Source organism: Phyllostomus discolor, chromosome 4 (assembly GCF_004126475.2).
Source record: "Phyllostomus discolor isolate MPI-MPIP mPhyDis1 chromosome 4, mPhyDis1.pri.v3, whole genome shotgun sequence".
Taxonomy (NCBI): Eukaryota; Metazoa; Chordata; class Mammalia; order Chiroptera; family Phyllostomidae; genus Phyllostomus; species Phyllostomus discolor.
In genome coordinates this window covers 166,796,903-166,817,992 of record NC_040906.2, presented here as the reverse complement: position 1 = coordinate 166,817,992, position 21,090 = coordinate 166,796,903, and the positions used below count along the sequence as shown (strand labels likewise).

The window sequence follows — 21,090 nt, the reverse complement described above, 5'->3', positions numbered from 1 at the left end:
AACATCCAGAACTGACAGAAAATTGATCTGAATGGAAGTCGGACTGCCAAGAAGTTCAAATAGACCCGTTCATCCAGACCAGTAGGAGGGGCGGAGGTGAGCAGCCAGGCACCGGTCGCAGCACAGAGAGCAGAGAGAGTTGGGCACAGAAGGCATCCGGGGGTGTGTAAGGCATCTGGGGCGCACAAGATCGCAGCAGGTAGACCCTGAGTACGCAAGTGGCAGCTGGCAGACCCCGTGAGGTGACGATTGTGGAGCAGGGCAGAGCACGCAACCCAGGATCCCAGAAAAGGGACTGAGATCCCACAGAGAATGGAGATACTGCCATTGTTCCCTCTCGACCCCGCCCCCACATACAACATCACAATCTAGCGACTGGGGTGCCCAGCCCTGGTGAACGCCTAAGGTTCCGCCCCTCATCGTAACAGGAGCGACCAGACCAAAAAAAAAAAAAAAAAAAGAGAGAGAGAGAGAGAGATGGCTCAAACAGAAGAACAAACCAATGCCCCAGACCTCATCCTTTTAAGCAACCGAGAGAGAGCCAACCTATCAGATGCACAGTTCAAAACAATGGTGATCAGGAAGCTCACAGAATTGATTTTGGTCACAAATTAGATGAATAAATACAGGGTACGATAATAGATATGAAGAAAAATGCACAGGGAACCAATAGTGATGGGAAGACAACTGGGACTCAAAACAATAGAATGGACCAGAAGGAAGAAAGAAACAACCAAACAGGAAAGAATGGAGAAGTAAGAATTCAAAAAAATGAGGAGAAGCTTAGGAACCTCCAGGACATCTTGAAATGTTCCAACATCCAAATTATAGGGGTACCAAAAGGGGAAGAGGAAAAGCAACAGATTGAAAACGTATTTGAACAAATAATGAAGGAGAATTTCCCCATTTTGACAAAGGAAATAGACTTCCAGGAAGTCCAGGAAGCTCAGAGAGTCCCAAAGAAGTTGGACCCAAGAAGAAACACACCAAGGCACATCATAATTACATTAGCCAAGCTAAAAAGGAAGGAGAGAACCCTAGAAGCAGCAAGAGACAAGGGGACAGTCACCTACAAAGGAGTTCCCATCAGACTGTCAGCTGATTTCTCGAAAGAGACCTTGCAGGCAAGAAGGGGCTGGTAAGAAGTATTCCAGGTCATGAAAGACAAGGGCCTACATCCCAGATTGCTCTATCCAGCAAAGCTTTCATTTAGAATGGAAGGGTAGATAAAGTGCTTCTCAGATAAGGTCAAGTTAAAGGAGTTTATCATCACCAAGCCCTTATTTTATGAAATGTTAAAGGGACTTATCTAAGAAAAGAAGATTAAAAAAACATGTATAGTAAAAAGAGAGCAAACTCACAATTATTAACAACCACACCTAAATCAAAACCAAAAGAAACTAAGCAAACAACTAGAACAGGAACAGAACCATAGAAATGGAGATTACATGGAGGGTTAGCAACAGGGGAGTGGGAGGAGGAGAGAGGGGGAAAAGGTACAGAGAATAAGTAGCATAGATTGTAGGTTGAAAATAGAAAGGGGAGGGTAAGAATAGTATGAGAAATGTAGAAGCTAAAGAACTTATAAGTATGACCCATGGACATGAACTAGAGGGGGGATATGGATGGGAGAGGGTGTACAGGGTGGAGGGGAGTGAAGGGGGAAATGGGACAACTGTAAAAGCATAATCAATAAAATATATTTTTAAAAATTCATTTTTTGACATGGAAATTCTTACACTTTGAAATCTTTGAAAGTATGTAATTTAGAGAAAATATAAAATGTATACAGGAAAGTCTTTGTAAGCCAAAAACTCAATATCAGAAACTCAAGTGCATATTTAAAAATCAGTGTTTAACAATTAAATAAAAACTTAAGCCATTAAGTGAGGTTTTATCTTTAAAATGAAGTAATGATATAATAAGAACATAGAGTTTCTCCTGTCATCTATATAACCAAAACAAGACCTGTAACCTTTTAAAAACCAGTTACTAATAATGGAAAATCTGACAAATTTTGTCATTCTCAGCAGAAGCATTTGGTTGGGTACAAATAAGCTCAATGCTCTTTGTGGCAAATAGGGATTACGTCTTGAGGTGGCTTTGATGTTGCTAATGTAGTAACAACAAACAAATATTCTTAGTATGCACATAACTTATTTGTCAATTGATGAAACTTACTATGTGATTTTGAAAATTTACCACATTTGAAATGTATATATATAATCTTTGTCTATAAAATATCTCTTCTAAAGAGTTTATGTCACTTTAATCATTTATAAAGGTAAATAAAATTAGACTTCATTTAATGACTATTTAAAAACTTATAATAAAAATTTATGTTTGTACTAAGTATTATAGTTGTATTAAGGGGAAGTCTTTGAGTTCTCCCCTGCCCCGCTGCTGTTTTTTAAACTACAGAGGTTTTTGCCCAATCCATTATAACCAATTTGTTTCCTTTACATACTTACCTAGAAATTTTATCTAAATTTTCTAAATAAAAGGTCAAAGAACCCAAGAATTTCAGTGCTAGAACAACTTCTAGGGCACATCAAGTGTATAGGTGTCCCAAACCAATCTGCATCAGAAGTCCCTACAGTCTTTGCTTTTTTAACTGTGGGTGGCCAGGCCCTGCCCCGCCCATTTGACTGAGAAGGCTTGGGGTGTGGTCTGGAAATAACCAGGGTACCCCCACCTCACCCCAAAGTGGTTCTCACAAAGAGGTCTACAGATCACTGAGAAGAACAACACTATGGTGGTCTACCCACTGCCTCCCTAAATCAGGAATCCCCCTACCACATAGACATTTTATTGAGGCCTTTTCAGCCTCAAACAACCCCTTCCCCAACTCCTGCAGGTAACTGCCTCCTGGGGCAGCCCATTATACATCTAATGGAAGCTTCTAATGGAAACCTTTACATTTAAAACATAAAGTCATTCAACATGGGCTTGCATGAACACACCAATCAGAAAACACACTGAAAAATCAAATGCATGAAGAACCGACCTGCTTCTTCTGGTATTTGTTTATCAGATTCAAAAACAAGGCATAACATCTGGAGCAGCTGGCCAAAGCAACACAGCAGTCGTGGTAAGTAGTGAGTTTGCTGCAGAAATGCCAAAAGGGAAAATAAAAATAAACTTTGTTCTTCTATAAAATTCAAGTACACATTGTTTTACTTTAAATGAGGACCTTCAAAGCATTGACCAGTGCATGAAAAGGAGTCTAGAAATACTCCACATTCCAGAGCAGAGAAGCCTCAGGCAGGTTTGCTGTCTGCTGTAGACTCTCGGGGCATGGAGTGAGGGAATAAAAAAAGGTCTTTGAAAAACAGAAACCTGAAGCCTGTAACACATGTATATGGTGTGAATATATGCAATCTACAAAACCCACATGATTCAGAACATGCAAGCCAAGGAATTTACACAAAATCTGGTTGGACACCAATCAGTGAGTCCCAGGACCCCCTCAGCAGCAAAGGCTCTAGGGGAATATACCAGCCTGGCAGTTGTCTGGCAAACAAATACCTGGCAAAATAGACCTTAAGGGAAAAAGCCTTGAAAATAGCTTCCAAACTTCTAAAGCAAGACAGCAAGCAGGAAAACAGACAAAACTAATACAGTGAACTCACACCAAATTAGAAGACATTCATAGATTTCTCATTAACTGATAAATCAATAGGTAAAATATTAATATTTGAAAGAGGTGACCAAGTACCAGGCTACTAAGTCTCAGCAAATGTTCAGAGAACTGGTATCTTGTAGATCACATTCTCTGGTCAATGAAATTAAGTTAGAAATCAAATTTTAAAAATACCTTCAAAATATATACTTTTAGAAATTTAAAAACACATAATTTGTGGGTCAAACAATCATGAAAATAGAAAAGCACTTAGATATACTACTACAAAAACTACAAAATGCTACCAATCAAAATTTGGAGGATGTAGCTAAAGCAGTCTTTACAGAAAAATTATAGCCTTAAGAAAGTTGAAAAGACAGGAATTAAGTTTCTAACTAAAACAGAAGAAAATATATCAAGGACAGTAGATGAAAGGGATTAATAAAGATAAGAATAGAAGGAATAAAATAGAAAACAACATAAAATAGGGTGGATCAATAAATATATTGGTTTTGCAAAAATTGGTAAAAAATATTGGCAAGACTGATAAAAAAAGAAAAACATCATAAATAATAAAAATTAGGAATCGATATCAACAGTGAAGAGGTAGTAAAGTAAAGGAAGTAGAGGAAGTAAATCATGATTAAATGTATGAATTCTAGAGCTGTACTAGCTGGTGTGAATTGCAGCTCTGTGATTTGCTATCTATTTGACCGTGGAAGAACTACCGAACCTCTCTGTGCCTCAGTTTCCTCATATGTAAAATGGAGATAACAACAGTAGAACCTATAATTTAAATCTGTCATAAGGAGTAAATGAGTTAGTATTTGGCAAGTGCTTAGTCTACTGCCTGGCATGTAGTGGGCACCATGAAGCATTTATTAAATGAGTAAAATAAGTAAAAGGGGACATAATTAGAGATGTAACAGAGATTAAAAGGATAACAAAAGAATATTTGAGACAACTTTATATAGTTTGAAAACTTAGATAAAGTGGATAGATTCATATAAAAATATAACTTTTTGAAACTAACACAAATGCAATTAGGAAATGTGGTTACATATTCAAACATTAGAGAAAGTACTCAGTAGTCAACAGTATTCACTCCTACATGCACCAGGATAAAAATAGCTTTTCAAGCTAGTTCTATAAGCTTTTCAAGAAAAAGATGTTTAATTTTCACAAATTCTTCTAGAAAAGAGAAGTCCGAATACTTTCCAACACATTTTATGAGGCTTATACACACCTGATGGGAAAACCAGACAAGGCCGGTGTGACACAGGACAGGCAAAGGTCTAACTCATCACCAGGGCGAAACATCCTAAACTGAATGTCTGTGAACCAAGCCTAGCAAGACGTAATGGTTCGACATGAGAACATCTGTTACATGTAATTTACTACATTAAAGACTTAAAAAAAGAAAAAAAACACATAATATAAATAGATTCAGGACAAGCATTTAAGAAAATCTAACAGCCATTAGTGGGGAAAACTTTTCCTTAACCTTCTAAAGGGAATCTATAAAAACCTACAACAAATATTATTTTCAACTGGTAAAGCCAGAGAAGTACTTCCTTTAAAGTCAGGTTAGAGGCAGCAGGCAAACACTCTCTCAGCTTTTTGTTGGACTAGTTGGATACCCTAAGCAATGTGAGAAGAAAGAGGTAGGGACATAGTAGAAGAGTTATAATAACTGGGAAAAAATTATTCTCCAAGAGAATCTATCAGTAAGCTCTTAGACCGAATATGGGGTCCAACACAAATTAACACCCCTTTTTTATGAGCTGGTAATCTATACCAAATATTTTATTACAAAATCATAAGTATGTAATTCTGCAACATAACAATATCACACTCAAACACACCATATGACATTTTAGGTGAAATGTTCAAATTGCTGTCCATCTCATGTGAGACCCTACCAACCACACTCAATGGCACACTGTATGCATCAAGATGCATGGATACTTAATAAGCAAACGTCAGTACTATTCATAATACCAGGAGCAACCTATTAGAAAATATTTTTTAAAGATTATATTAATAATCACAGCAATAGCTATGAAGAAACAAATCTCGGAAAAGATGTGCAAAATACTTTTGGAGAAAATTGTGAAATGTTATTGAAAGATTTAAAAGAAGACATCATAAATGTCTGTGGATGAAGGATTCAGTATGATAGAGATGTCAGTCTCCCCACTCCCACACCAGTTACTCTACATCAGGGACCTTAGCTGATTCTCCAGTTCAAAAGGAAGAGAAAAGAAGAGTTTGGATTTTAAAGGAGAAAAGAAGTGATGGATTCATCTTCTAGCAAGACGAAGTAAATCTGTAATAGTAAAATAGCACGGTGCTAGTCTGAGAATGGACCAAATGAATGCCCAGAAACAGACCTACAAGTGTAGGGAACTTTGTGTTTGATTGACAAGGCATTTCACAGCAGTGAACAAAGGGTGGTGTGGTCAGTAGAAGGTCCTGGGACAATGGACCATCCATGTGGGAAAATAGCAAATTGGATCCCTACATGCCACCATACTCAAAAATAGACTTTATAATTTACAGTGCTTCAAAATGGGAGTTATTAAGTACTCAGCACAAAGCTCAGTAAAGTGCATTCTCAAACTGGGGTCAATCACCAATTCAGTCTTCAGGAAATTCTCCATTTCTTTAAACAACCACAGTGGTATATAGTTCAAGCAAGGGCCAGGTCTCTTGAGAAGGATCATTACAGAAAAACACTGGCAAAGAGCATGAAGAAGGAAATGTAGAGGCTTAATTTAAAGACAGTTGTTAAACTTGGCATTTGCTTTGAGGCAACCTGGCTTCAGGTGATCATTATTTCTGCAGTCAAGTAAGGGTAAACACAACTAGTTAATGAATGAACCAAAGCTCACCCAAACAACTGAAATAAAATAAACTTCTCTTACAAGTGGTCAGATCAGACTTTCTAAGCAATAGTCCCCTTTTTTAGTTAAAACCCTTAACTACTGTTTTTAAGTGTATCCGAAAGTTTGTCATGTTTTGTGATAGAGTTCTTCATCTCCAAGAAACCACAGAATTTGTTTTTGTGTGTTTTGTAAGAACACTAGGATAACTCACAACTCACCAAAGAACTAAAACAACTTATAATTGATGACTTTAAAATCACATTAGAAATACATAGGAAATGGAGTCATTAGTTTAAATCACTCATTTTAAACGTGGGTTGTTAGATATACCTTTGCTGCTAGGTAAAGTAAGAAGAAAATAGGATTCCTTGCCTGTCACACACACAAATGTTAAAGAGGACCTGAAGTCTAAGCATTGGCATTTTTGGTAAGGTAATTTGCTTTCTTAGTCTACCTACCTGAATATTCTGGCAATATTGGTGCAGACGTCCTTGTCACTCATGTACTGTTCCATCACCGTGCAGAGCTGGGCAAGGGCACCAACACTCAGCAACTTACTTCTTGCCAGTGGCAAATCAACCAAGTTTCTCAGTGCAGCAGTCACCTAGGATAAAAGCATGTTCAGGCCATATTTTTTTAAACAGGAAGATATAACAACACCAGTCAGCACAGCACCATTCCCCCCTTAAGTTTCATGGTATGTTATGCATCTCCCGCCAGAGACCACAGGCCTAAGCACAAATGGAGTCAAAGGAAAACCAAAAAATGAATACAAAGAAAACCTACATGGATTCAAATGTAAAGAGTGAAATATTCATGTTAATAATCAGTTAGTAGACCAAGCCATACGATCTTCCGCTGACCCTGCGGCATGCCACATCAGTTCCGCAGATCAGAAACACCCCATTCCAAATAATGCTGTGGCCAAAGAATACTATTTAAGACCATTAGTTTCATTTATTTTCTTCTAAGTGGCAATTGCTGATTTCTTACAAATTCGTCTTATTTTGTAAAAAAAAAAAAAAGTTTGGGAAAGCTCTCTACGGTAGTCTTTGTCTAAAAGTGGAGAAGAGAACAACTTAGTAAAGCCATAAGACTAACATTGCTGTTACCTAATAATGTTATAATATGCACTGTGCTCTTTCCTCACAGGATAGCATAGGCAGGCTACCGGTTAAGAGAGTCACTCAGGCGTTGGACGGCCTGGTCAAGTTCCAGCCTCACCACGCACTAGCTTGAGTCAGTGAGTTAATCCCCAGAGCACATTCTCCCTCATCAGTAAAGTGGGGATGGTGGTAACTGCCATGGAGTTGTGAGGATTCAATGAGATGGGATGTGGGAATGGCTTTGCCAGTGCCGATGACCTAACAACAGCTCAGAAATCCTGGGTGTCATCCCCACCTTTGTTGTGTGACTTCACATCCAAAATGCAAGGGAGAGATCTTGGGCCATAGAGTCAAGTGATGGAGATGCAAGTCCCAAATCTCTTCCTAGTTATGTGACTGAGGCACTCAGTTTTTCTCAACTTCCCCATTTCCTCACCTGTGAAAAGGGCATTACAATCCCCGCTCACTTCTAGGGGGGCTGTGTATCTCCAGTGGAAAACATGTGACGCTGCTTTCATATACTGTGAGCATTGTACCAACATAAAACAGCGATTTTCAACCTTTTTCATCTCATGGCACACATAAACTAATTACTAAAATTCTGTAATGCACTGTAATGTATTGAATTTTCCCCCCGATCTGACAAAAAAAATAAGTATAATTTTGATTCATCCACACTGGATGGCTATTGTTTTGTTAGCTTTTGTCGTTTTTTTTATTTGACAATCTAAGGGAAAATGAGGTCAGTGCCCCTGACTACATAGTCAGGTATTGCATGTTTTAAAAATTCTCGCCTATAAATGGAACCTAACCAACAAAACAAACAACCAAGAAAAATGTAACCAGAGACATTGAAATTAAGAACAAACTGACAGTAACCAATGGGGAGGGGAAGGGGATAATGGACGGAAAATGGGAAAGGGTCATTAAGGAACATGTATAAAGGACACATGGACAAAGCCAACTTGGGTGGCGAGGGATGGATGGGGGCAGAGTGGTGGGGGGAACATGGAGACAACTATATTTGAACAACAATAAAAAACAGAGAAAATGAAATAAAACAAAATAAAATAAAAATCTTAAAAAAAAATTCTTGTGGCACACCAGTTGAAAATCACTGACGTAAAGCATCACTATAGCCATAGTTAATTAACTTTAAAGTCAATTATTAAAATGATATGCTTCTTTGATTAATTTTTCTTTGTAATAACAGTAACAAAAATTTTTATTAAAGTATAACTATCTTGAAAGCTGGAAAAAATAAATACAATGCTTCAAATAAATGTGTGTAAGTCTTTTGCAGTCAATTGCACAATTCAGTAAGTGCTTCCCTGAAAGTTTCAGCACCCAAAACATTGGAGGGGAAGCAAACCAGGAGAGCATTCCACTTAGCCGTAAATTGACAGTGTGATCTCCTAAGCTAAGGAATGGGTCTTTTGTGAAAGCTAACAAACCATTTTAGGCTTCCCAGGCAGCACCACCATACAGTGGAAAATTCTCATCATCCGAGCCTGGCTCTACCTGTTCTCCTTCTTCGGAGACAGCCCAGACAGTCCGGCAAGCACTGCTAGTTTCCGTCATTCCAAGGGATGACTCACCAGCTTTCCACTCAGACACCAACCTAACCTAAGTGCTCAGAGACCATGGAGACTGTGGGACACTCATTCTGACCTGGCACACAGGGGCAGTTCCTTTTCTCTGGTCCCAAGTCTCCACAGATTGCTACCTTGATCTACAGTCATCTTGCTCCCCACATCTACCCTCCAGCAGAACACACCGTCAGCTGAAGGGACAGCAGCTTTCTTCGGAGGTTTTATTTTTTGTTTCAACCTCAGTGTTTTCTCCCTCAACCCTATTTCTCACCACATTAGAAAAGGTTAAGAAGCTCAAGGTTCTTTTGCCTCCAAAATGCAACTTTTACAAATGGCCCAATGCAAGAGTGAAAGCACACGTTCGTACGGAACACACCGTCTGATTGTAGATCCCTGTGCATTTGCTGCAACACCACATTATGTGGAATGCTCTTAGTTCAGCCAGGTATAATACCTTGAATAGTTCTACACTGGCAGTTGTGATGCTCATAGAATAACATGTGAAGCATATACCTCACACTTGAAAAATACACAGTAATACCTCAATGTACAACACCACCATCAACTCAGTTGCTTAAGTTCCAGGCCTCAGAGGTGTCTCAGAATTCTGCCTTTCTGCTTTCAGTCACCCTAAGCCCTGCTGGCTTTTTGTTCATTGCTCTGAGGATAAGATTCTGTTTCCTGACCATGATTTACAAGGCCCTGCACCATCTGACTCTTATCAACCCCTCATATTTCCTCTCATACCATATACAAACTATTTAGTATTAAGTTATTTAACATTAAGTCTTATTGTCTGTCTACTCCTCTATACCAGAAGCACCAGGGAGGGCACATATCTGTCTGTCTTTCCATCATTTGTCCCCAGACCAAATCCAGTGCCTGGCACACACTGGGTCCTCAATAAACATTTGTGGATGGAATAAATGGAAAGGTGAATGCCTACAAAGAAAAGACTTGGATGAAAACAGAAAGGTTAGGATATCAGAAAACCATGGATTAACCAATATTTCTAAAGTAGATGAATTTTAAGATGATTTTAAAGGAGAAGAGGAATAAAAAATAATGGATAAAAGAAAAATGGACTTTCTAAAGGGGGATTTGTCCTCTGTGTTTCCCTATTTTATCTCATTCATGACAGCAACTTTCTTCTAGGTACTAACTCCCTTCCCCCTGTAGGAGGGTGCAGCCAAAGGGTCCCCAGATAGAGATTTGGAATGGGGTTCAGAACTCAAGGTGTCCGGGAAGTATTGGAAAAATATATAGAATGTCCTCACCCTCCACCCCAGGGGAAGGGACAAATGGAGCAGGGCCATTGAGAGCTGTTTCCCATAGCAACAGCCTTGCAGCTACCCTCTGGCGTGGTCTTTTAACATATCTATGGCCTTTGGCTGGTTGCATGGATATGTTAAATAGCTCTGGCCAAGCTCTAAGCCAGGGAAATGGAAGTAACTTTCCCTAGTTACGGAGCCTGGGAGGCAACTCCCCCTGGTTACTGCGCCTGTACCTGTGTGAGAACTTGGAAATGATTGGTTCCATGACATGGGGCCACGCCTGCCCAGACCCACAATGGCGGTCCAGTAAAGCTGGAAGGCTTTGAGAGTTCTGGCATGTGAGGCCGAGTGTGGGAGGAGTCAGAAATGGGGCTGCAGAAGAAGATTGGCGCGGGATTTAAAAACCCAGACTTGGCGGCCATTGAAGAGAGTACCATGCGGCTTCAGCAGAGTGGGGACTCCCGCAGCCGTGCAGACACCGTCCGGGATGCAGCCGCCTGCGGCTCCTCTACCGCCCGGCTCCGAGCCCCAGCCGGCTCTGCAGCCGGGGCCGAGAGGAGGGGCCACCAGTAAGTGACTCGGGAGCACCGGGTCACTGCCCGGCCGCCGCAGCCACCGCCAGGCCTCCGCAGGCTGCGCCCGCGCTCTCACCGCTCTCACCGCTCTCGGGCTCAGCTAACCTTGCAGCCACCTGCTCTGGCCAAGACACAATGAGCTCCGCGCTAGCCCTCTCGGTGCTGCTGCCGCCGCCGCCGCCGCCGCCGCTGCCGCCGTCACTCTCCCAGAAAGAGGGACCCCCCCCCCCCCCCGCCCCGCAGCCATGGGAAGAATCACCACGCGGCTTTAGCTGGCGATCCTGGCAACACAACCAGTGGTACTGGGAACTAAGGAAGGACTGCCAGCTGAGCACAAATTACTAGGAAAAACCAGGAGCTGCCTAAGCCACGGACTTCTATTTCTTCTCCTGAGATACGGTACCCCAGACTAGGCAAAGGGGGGAAGGAAGAACTGTGTATTTGTGGGTGTTTCAAGGGACTTTGGGATTTTAACAAAGACATTAAGTCATTACTTTTAGTTTGTATAACTTGAATAAATAACTCTTTTCTTTTTCACCAATCTCTAGCATGGAGAGCTATAATTCTCTGGCTTAGAGAAAGGTGAACCTAGTACAGGGGGACCCCAGGAGTAATGGGGATTAATTCCCTAGCATTTTGGGACTCTCTTCCCTGGTGGCCAGTCGGGGAGGATCATGGGAAACCACATGCGCAGTAGCTTTAATGCAACTACTTGTATATACTCAGTAAAAGCCCACCACAACTAGCCAGGAAGGATCCGCTCTATAAGCATAAAGTCCCTCCAGCCCATGAGGTCAATCTCTGCTTGGAGTTGGCCTGCTCCCATGTTCTCTTCTATGAACTCTGGGTGTTCGGTTCAATTCTTTGTCCCGATCACTAAGAACCTGGTTACCTGTGCCCACCTGTGACAGTTTTTGGCGAGCCAGCCAGGAGAAGACACCGGAGTGGTAAGCCTTCTTTGCTGCTCTGACACCCAGGATGCCCTTTTCTGTTACCACCTATTCTATTTCGGTGAGTCTGATGTTCCCTGTTGGAAGGTCAGCCACTCCTTCAAGAGGCATGGTTGGACCTTCCATACGGGATATCAGTCACCACCTCGCCTGCGCTATGACTTCCTTTTGCAGTCTCCTCATCAGGCCCACAGATAGTCTTTTATGCTTTTCCTCCCCAACTGACTTCTGGTCTTTATACCTTCACTCATACCCCACTTGCCTTTTATGTATGAAGGGTTTCTGCTGTCTTTGTACTAAGATATCTACCTTGGGGTCATTGACAGGCTAGCGCTAAGTACAGTTGCAGGAATGAGCCACTCCCATCTTTGCCACGTGTATACTCTCATTGTAAGCAGCAACATCGCTCAGAACCACACAACAGATGCCTGCTGGTCGCTGGTTACTAGAATGGCTGCGTAGAGCCACTCTTACCTAATTAATTGAATTTGGGAATCTAAGGTGGTTTACTTGTTCCTATAAGGGTATTTTAATTTCCCCTCTCAGTCCATTGTCCCTCTATGAGATCCGCCTCCAGTATAAAGGGTGGTGTTTTGGACATCTCTTGAGGTCCCTTCTGCGAGACTCCAGACGCAGGTACAATTTCTTAAAGCTCTGGAAAATTACATAGAATATTTAAGGGTCTTCTTTGTGATCTAGAAAAGAGTCATTTTATAATAAGATCATCTTGGTGCTCCTCTGAATAGTTTACAGGGCCAGAAATTATTTTTCCTAGTAAGACACTTCCTTTGCCCCAGATCTAAAAGTTTACAGGCTGGGATTGTCAGGATTATAGGCAAAGGCAATTGCTCAAGAATGCAGGACTGGTTCCTTCCCAATAGTTAGAAACAAAAGTAGACTGTGGTGATTCTCTCAAGTCTTTTAGATTTCTGTCGGCCGACACTCACTAGGATTTCTTTCGCCAGAGACGTCTGGTAGTTCGGTGGGATCCCAGGGGACGCCCTGTGGCCCACTAGGAAGCTCCTGAGGCAAGAAAAGGGGGACGCCTCTTGATTGCAAGGGAGTATCTCTCTCACTAGAATCTCTTTCGCCAGAGACGTCTGGTAGTTCGGTGGGATCCCAGGGGACGCCCATGGCCCACTAGGAATCTCCTAAGGGCAGCAAAGAGAGGGACGCCTCTAGTCTGCAAAGGAGTATCTTTGTGTTTCTTCTCTCTTAGGATCACTACAGTCAAAATGAGAACCACACCTTCCATCCTTTCTAAATCACCATTGAGTTGCATTCTTAGCAATTGGGATAAATTTAACCCAGAAATTTTTTTAAAAAAAAGAAAGAGATTAGTTTTCTTTTGTAACACTGTTTGGCCCCAGTATAAATTAAGGGATAGAGAAATATGGCCTGAGAATGGGAGCAGGAATACTATCCTACAGCTAGATCTATTCTGCCGGAGGGAAGGCAAATGGTCTGAAGTTCCTTACGTACAGGCATTTATGGCTCTGTACCGAGATCCCTCATTTTGCTCCAGCCCCACCCTGGCAAAACCTACAGGTCCAAGTGTTGATCAATTAGAAGATACCCTCCTTAGTTCCCCACCTGTCTCTCAAGGGAGATTAAGGGAACCCCAGAGTTCTGGAGTCTCTGCCCCTACCTTAGAGGGAGCGACCTCTCCACCATCTTATGCTATGGGCAACCTAAAGCTGCCAGCTGAGGAAAAAGTCAGCCCCGTGGGACATACTTAAATGAAAATGTGAAAGTTTTAGAAAGAAGTTATATAGTGTTAGTAATAGAAAGTATAAGGCATGGAGATGCAATCTTGGTAAATATCAGAAAGTATATGAAAAAGAATAAAGAGTTTTTGAATGTTTCAGAAGGTCTGTGGAAGTGAAAGTTTTAAGAAGCCTGGTGGATATCAGAAGGGAAAGGATTTTCCTTCACACTCTATATTTTTCTCCCTACCTGATCCCTCCAGAATTTGGCATTCTGAAGGAGTGAATGATGACATAAGGTTTCTTTGCATAAATCCAATAAGATCAGTCATTATAGTGGTTTTGTTAACCAAGACTTTGGCTGGAATGTTACGCCTGAAGAAGGCATGTGTGGGTTCTGGTCATTACCAGAAAGCCCTGAGGAACTAGGATTGACTTGTAAAGCTAGTGTAAGCCCACAAGAAAAGCCTGGTACTTTGGTTGGTTGTGTGGTTCGTGGTAGTCTTTCCAGGGAAGGAACGAAGGTTGCTTTCCTAAAAGATGGCCAAAAAAGAACCTACAAGCACAATGGAAGCCTCAAGGATCTGAGTGAGACAACTGGTACAGGCAATGCCAGATGGCAGATGTGTGGCTCTGCTTCTGTGCCCCAAGGGGGGGACTAAGAAGTCAATCTAAAGGTTCCCTGTGTAAGTTCCAGCAAAGCAGACTTAAAGATCATAGATAATCCAGGCTGCTCTTGGTGTGTTTATGCAAACTAACAAGCAAAATTAAAAACTGGACTCAAATGTAGTCCCTTCAATAACAGTGAGGGTAAACTTAGGGAGAAAAATCATGGTTCGAGGAAGATCACAATGCTCAGTATTGTATATCATAATGGTGCGACTAACTGACTTAAAAGTTTGTTTTCATTTCAAAGTTGAAACTAGGTTTGTAATATCACCAAAGATGTTCAATTTACAGGCATAAGGGACCTGTCAAATTGCCACTATTAGATGTTCATTGTAGCAAAGGCCTTGCAACTGGATGTCTTCCCAAAAGACAGTCTCACAGGCACAGAGAGACTGGTTTGGGGATTGTTGTGTGAATTAACGTGTGTGTTCTTCTGTTTTCATAGGGTGTATGCCTATAACTTCAGTACCTGAATAATTGGTTGAATGAGTGAATGAATATAAACCTTGCTTAAGGAGCTCATTTTCATCATCACCCCCAAGACTCAACAGTTTGGCTGAACTAAGTGGTTGGGTTGGTAAACGGTTTGGGCAGTCTATGGGCTTCACCTAGAACTGATTTTCCCTTTTCTGTCTTGATGGCTTGGATAGAAAAGGCTCAAAAATCTGAAAAGAAGGAAATCCTAACATATTCCCCTCAGCCCAAGTGAAGTGTAGTGGGCCACAAGAGTTTTGGATAGGTGTAACATGCCTTGTACACTTTCCTCCTGATAAGCCATTCTTTACTTAAGTCCTTGCCTTTGTCATTTAGTGGTTATGATTTAATTGTTTCTTCCAACTCTTTCCAAATCTGTCACCTCCAGAATATAACCAGGATGCCAACGGTCCAGTAATGCCAGCCTTTGGACACCAAGCCTGCAACTTCATGGTGACAACCAACTGACCAAGATTCTGTAAGGTCCTTCCCCTTACAAGAAGAACTCCCTCTGTGCTGCACCCCCCCCCCCTTTCAGGGCACCCCTGACCCACAGGTAGGTAGGACAACATCCATGTCCAGCTAGAAGCAGTTACAAGAAGATGAGACCTTCGTCCATTGTCCTTTAAAAGAATTTAAAGTGGGTATATCTGAAAGGAGGGATTTGTAGGAGGGTGCAGCCAAAGGGTCCCCAGATAGAGATTTGGAATGGGGTTCAGAACTCAAGGTGTCCGGGAAGTATTGGAAAAATATATAGAATGTCCTCACCCTCCACCCCAGGGGAAGGGACAAATGGAGCAGGGCCATTGAGAGCTGTTTCCCATAGCAACAGCCTTGCAGCTACCCTCTGGCGTGGTCTTTTAACATATCTATGGCCTTTGGCTGGTTGCATGGATATGTTAAATAGCTCTGGCCAAGCTCTAAGCCAGGGAAATGGAAGTAACTTTCCCTAGTTACGGAGCCTGGGAGGCAACTCCCCCTGGTTACTGCGCCTGTACCTGTGTGAGAACTTGGAAATGATTGGTTCCATGACATGGGGCCACGCCTGCCCAGACCCACAATGGCGGTCCAGTAAAGCTGGAAGGCTTTGAGAGTTCTGGCATGTGAGGCCGAGTGTGGGAGGAGTCAGAAATGGGACTGCAGAGGAAGATTGGTGCGGGGATTTAAAACCCAGACTTGGCGGCCATTAAAGAGAGAACCATGCGGCTTTAGCAGAGTGGGGACTCCCGCAGCCATGCAGACACCATCCACGATGCAGCCGCCTGTGGCTCCTCTACCGCCCGGCTCCGAGCCCCAACCGGCGAGAAGGGGCCACCAGTAAGTGACTCGGGAGCACCGGGTCACCGCCCTGCCGCCGCAGCTACCACCAGGCCTTGGCAGGCTGCACCCACGCTCTTACCGCTCTCACCGCTCTCGGGCTCAGCTAACCTTGCAGCCACCTGCTCTGGCCAAGACACAATGAGCTCCGCGCTAGCCCTCTCGGTGCTGCTGCCGCCGCCGCCGCCGCCGCCGCTGCCGCCGTCACTCTCCCAGAAAGAGGGATCCCCCCCCCCCCCCGCCCCGCAGCCATGGGAAGAATCACCACGCGGCTTTAGCTGGCGATCCTGGCAACACAACCAGTGGTACTGGGAACTAAGGAAGGACTGCCAGCTGAGCACAAATTACTAGGAAAAACCAGGAGCTGCCTAAGCCACGGACTTCTATTTCTTCTCCTGAGATACGGTACCCCAGACTAGGCAAAGGGGGGAAGGAAGAACTGTGTATTTGTGGGTGTTTCAAGGGACTTTGGGATTTTAACAAAGACATTAAGTCATTACTTTTAGTTTGTATAACTTGAATAAATAACTCTTTTCTTTTTCACCAATCTCTAGCATGGAGAGCTATAATTCTCTGGCTTAGAGAAAGGTGAACCTAGTACAGGGGGACCCCAGGAGTAATGGGGATTAATTCCCTAGCATTTTGGGACTCTCTTCCCTGGTGGCCAGTCGGGGAGGATCATGGGAAACCACATGCGCAGTAGCTTTAATGCAACTACTTGTATATACTCAGTAAAAGCCCACCACAACTAGCCAGGAAGGATCCGCTCTATAAGCATAAAGTCCCTCCAGCCCATGAGGTCAATCTCTGCTTGGAGTTGGCCTGCTCCCATGTTCTCTTCTATGAACTCTGGGTGTTCGGTTCAATTCTTTGTCCCGATCACTAAGAACCTGGTTACCTGTGCCCACCTGTGACACCCCTTTCTTTTGTCACACCCGATTAGTCAACTGGTCTATCTCTTCTTTCCATCACCAGGTTGCTGGTTTCAATGTAAGCCTGCTTTATCTCTTCCCCAAACTCTACAGCTCACTGACCAGGCTCCATCCACGGTCTCTCTCTTGTCAGGTTCATCTCCCCACAGTGTCTCCCTGCTGCCACAGGGAGCATCTCAAGACCCAACCTTTCCTGTTCAAAGACATCCTTTGACTTCCGGTGGCCTATTGGGGAAAATCCATATCCTAAAGGTGCTTTGCTTTCTCAAGTACAGTTCAACCCTCCAGGCTCATCTCCTCCTCCTTCTCCCTGTCTTTCAGACTCTGCACCACACACAATGTCCTCATCCTTTCCCAGTCCCAAGCCTTTGAATAGACCATTGCCTCTGTCCACAATGTCTTCCTCCATCAACTCCTGTGCCCTTTCTCTAACCTGCTCACCTCCTGCTCATTTTTCTGGACCAATCTCAGGCTTACTTCTCTATTGAGAGATTTCAGCAATTGATTATGTCCTCTCCCAGGTTAACAAACCACCCTGTCCATGCCTGCACCACACCCATCACAGAGTCATAACTACTTGTTTCATGCATCTTCTCTCCCACGATTAGCTCCTCTGGGGTACAAACCATTTCTTGCTCCTCTTTCAACTCAAGGGACAATAAATATGCCCACGAAAAGCTGGCGGGATGAAACACAGAAGCAGAAGGGGGAGAAAGAGGAGAGGAGGAGAAAGACAGGAAAGGAAGGGGAGGGAGGAGATAAAGGGACAAGGGAACCAGAAAGGGAGGCATTTCCCATGTAAGGAGCCTCTGGCAAGAAAACGCCTGGATTAGCAGAGGCCTGGTGGTAAACTGGAGTTTAAACCCCTGAGGGAGGAAGATCAGGAGGAGGTCACCACGCAGATGGGGCCACGAAGGCCCCCATTTTGAGAGGCCGCTGTGAGCCGCTAATCTCACTGAGGGGGTGGTGTGAGGTGAATGCAGAGCACAGTCAAGTGGCTTTTTCTGGGAAAAATGTAAAAAGATCAGTGGGGGAGAGTCTAGTTAAATACTGTGGTAACAGGAGAGGCGAATTCCAAGTCAGCCCACTTAACTCTCAGCCTTGTTCCAACTTTTGAGAGAGATAAATTTGCGGAAATCATTATTAATGAGTCCTGTGCTCTGTGGCAGTCTTTGTTCCTAGCCCCCAGGAAAGTCCACCCACTGGGCCTGCAGGAGGTCACCAAAGCTGAGCTCTCTGCTCAGAAAAATGTATCCTTTTCCTTCTTAACTTTCTATTCTAATTTATAATGTTGCTAACTCTACTTAGTTATGTACTTTTATATTTTATGTAATCTTTTAAGCCATCTCAAATAGTTTATGACAAAAAAAAAGAAGTCTACATGGATGCTTGATTAGCTTCTAAAGGACTTACTAGAACAATTCCCAATCTCTTAACTCATCTCATAAAGAATGGCAAACTGAAGAACATGAATTTCAATTTTTATTTTTCCCATCTCCTAATCTGCAACCCGTTGGGGCAGCTGTACCGAGTCAGAGGGCAACCAGTGGGAAGAAGGAAAAGGAGAATGTGGAATTGATAATCCACATTCTGGATTAATTTATTAATCCTCTTTATTGAGGGGATTAATAAAATTTTAAGTGTCCTTGTTTGGTAGCAGTTGTTAGATGATGTCTGGGACAAAAGGGGACCTAAATTTTTGGTATATGTCAAGGAAGAAACATTCCAGTGTGATTCTGGTTACTTATCTGTTGAAAAATGACTGAGCTACCCTCTTCATGGTATTCACTTCGAGGCAGCTCTTTCTCTCTGTATTTCCCCAGATTCCCTGACATAAGAGGTACTACTAATCCTTTCCCCCAGTCAGAATGTGCAAGTGAAATGCCTGGTGAGTTTGGCCAAGCTGTCCTATCGCACATTGAATTCACTGAGCCTCAAAGTTCTCACTGTGCAGTCCACATTAGAAGAACCCATTTTAAAGGGAAAATTAAATTAAGAAGTGATTAGATGATTTATAAAAGCTAAAACAGTATTTTAACACAGCAAAATAAGAAGGCAAAATATTTAGCATCTATTTTTTTCCAATCGATTATAAGTACTTGATTTTCAAATTTGATTAGTTTTCAATTATTAATTGAAAAATCTTAATAAACATGAGAAATCTTCAAATATGAAGCCCTTCTGATTTAGAACAGTGGACTGATGAATGACAACACAGACCAGCAGGCATGGCTCCATTCCCAGCATTCTCTATGCACTGGGGTGGGCACAGGTGGGGAGGGCTGGTTGGCCCACCTGAGCCTCCATATATTCCCCCAGTGGATGACCCCCTCTTTTTGCACTATTCCTCCATCAGAGTTCCCAGCCTCCAGGGAACTCACCAGATTCTGCCCAAGAAGGCGTTTAAGCCATCAGAGCTATCCCAGAGCAGAGGAGCCTGTAGCTCACAGGCCCCCACAGAGCTCCTGTTTAGGTGCATCAGAAATTAAAATGGCTTTTTGGCTAGCCTGAGAACTTCACCATCAATCATTACATTGTTTGTTGGAGAAATGTTTTCCCAGTTTCTAAAAACCAGCTTTCAAAGAAATCTTTGGAATGTAATACAATTGAAAACTGTGCCATTAATAGTTTAAAAGTTGTTTTTCTTCCTTTACCAAAATTAGCATCAAGATTTAGTTTTATTTTTATACATTGAATGTTATATGAAAGGGATTTGAGCAACCACTTCAGGGTTTTTAAGCTATCTTGTGTGCTTGATCTTATTTGCTCCCTAAACCAATCCCAGAAGGCAGACAGAATGGCATTATGAGCCTCACTTTTCAAAAAAATTATTTATTTTTAGAGAGAGGGGAAGGAAGGGAGAAAGAGACAGAGAGAAACATGGATGGGCGAGAGATACATCAATTGGTTGCCTCTTGTGCTGCCCCAACTGGAGACCTGGCCTGCAACCCAGGCATGTACCCTGACTGGGAATCGAACTGGCGACCCCTCAGTTCGTGGGCTGGCACTCAATCCATTGAGCCACACCGGCCAGGGCAAGCCTCATTTTTCAGGTGAGAAAACTGAAGCCCAGAGAGTTCACCAGCAGCTAGGTTGGTGAGCGTCTGGGGCTCCGACTCCTTGTCTGTTGCTTCCCCCACTCGTTTGGCTGTCTCTAAAAGCATTTTATTCCTCAATCATCTGGAATATCCATAACCAAAATCCCTTGAGCCTTATCTGAACTTAACTGCTAACTGCAAAATGGTTCACTTCCCACTGATGTGAAAGAATAAAACACAGCAGCCAGAGACCACAAACAATGTCAAATGATTTAAGACCAAAGCCACACCATTTTCCAACCTCAGCAAAACCATGTCCCTCTATTAATAGAAGCACATTCGTTTTTTGGATTTGTGACAAACTGAGACCACATATATGCCCAAACCAAAGCCTATGTGGTAACCCAAGAAGTTTCATATTGTCTCATATATGATTAGTACAGTTCTGGCTGACAAAAAAGAAACCAATGACAAGATGCTAGTATACACATGAAACCTCCAGTATCAAAAATTCCTAAGCATTTCATTGGAGTTAAGATATAAGTAATATTCACTCATAATCCCTGATAACATTTGGTGCCTGGCTATGGACCCTGTTTGGGGCATTCCTTCCGTGGGTGTCCTGTGTGGGCAGGAAGTGGTTCTGCCCTCCTCAAACCCTCCGTGTCCTACTTTGAGACTCTGTTTAATGTCTGCCTATGTTTATTATTATTTCTCCATTTACTGCCCCTAGGTCAGTTACCTTGGAGAAGTGAGTGGGTAGCTGATTCTTCTAGTTGTGGCTATTAAATGTTTCAGTGTAGCTGAAATTCTGAATGTCATATAAACTATATGGAAGGCCACTGCGGTAAAATGAAGAAAATTAGTCTGGAGGGCATGCATAAGAACTACCAAGTAATAACACTGATTTTCACAAGTACATGTTAAAGGTAACGATGTTTCTCTAT

At 42.7% G+C, this 21,090-nt stretch overlaps 1 protein-coding gene and 1 long non-coding RNA gene across 4 annotated transcripts in view; one reads left to right on the top strand and one right to left on the bottom strand.

Annotated features, from left to right (window-relative positions):
• The window catches only part of ARMC2 (armadillo repeat containing 2), a 104,419-nt gene that overhangs the window by 27,291 nt on the left and 56,038 nt on the right, over positions 1–21,090 (bottom strand). For both annotated transcript variants that reach the window (XM_036024545.1, XM_028510012.2), the window contains 2 exons: positions 6,969–7,114; positions 3,008–3,107 (listed from right to left, as the gene is read on the bottom strand). In XM_036024545.1, coding sequence (XP_035880438.1) covers positions 3,008–3,107; positions 6,969–7,114 — 246 coding nt within the window. The remainder of the gene's footprint in view (positions 1–3,007; positions 3,108–6,968; positions 7,115–21,090) is intronic.
• LOC118500298 overlaps positions 3,033–21,090 on the top strand; it is a 48,711-nt gene continuing 30,653 nt past the window's right edge. For both annotated transcript variants that reach the window (XR_004902860.1, XR_004902859.1), the window contains exon 1: positions 3,033–3,091. This is a non-coding gene — a long non-coding RNA (uncharacterized LOC118500298). The remainder of the gene's footprint in view (positions 3,092–21,090) is intronic.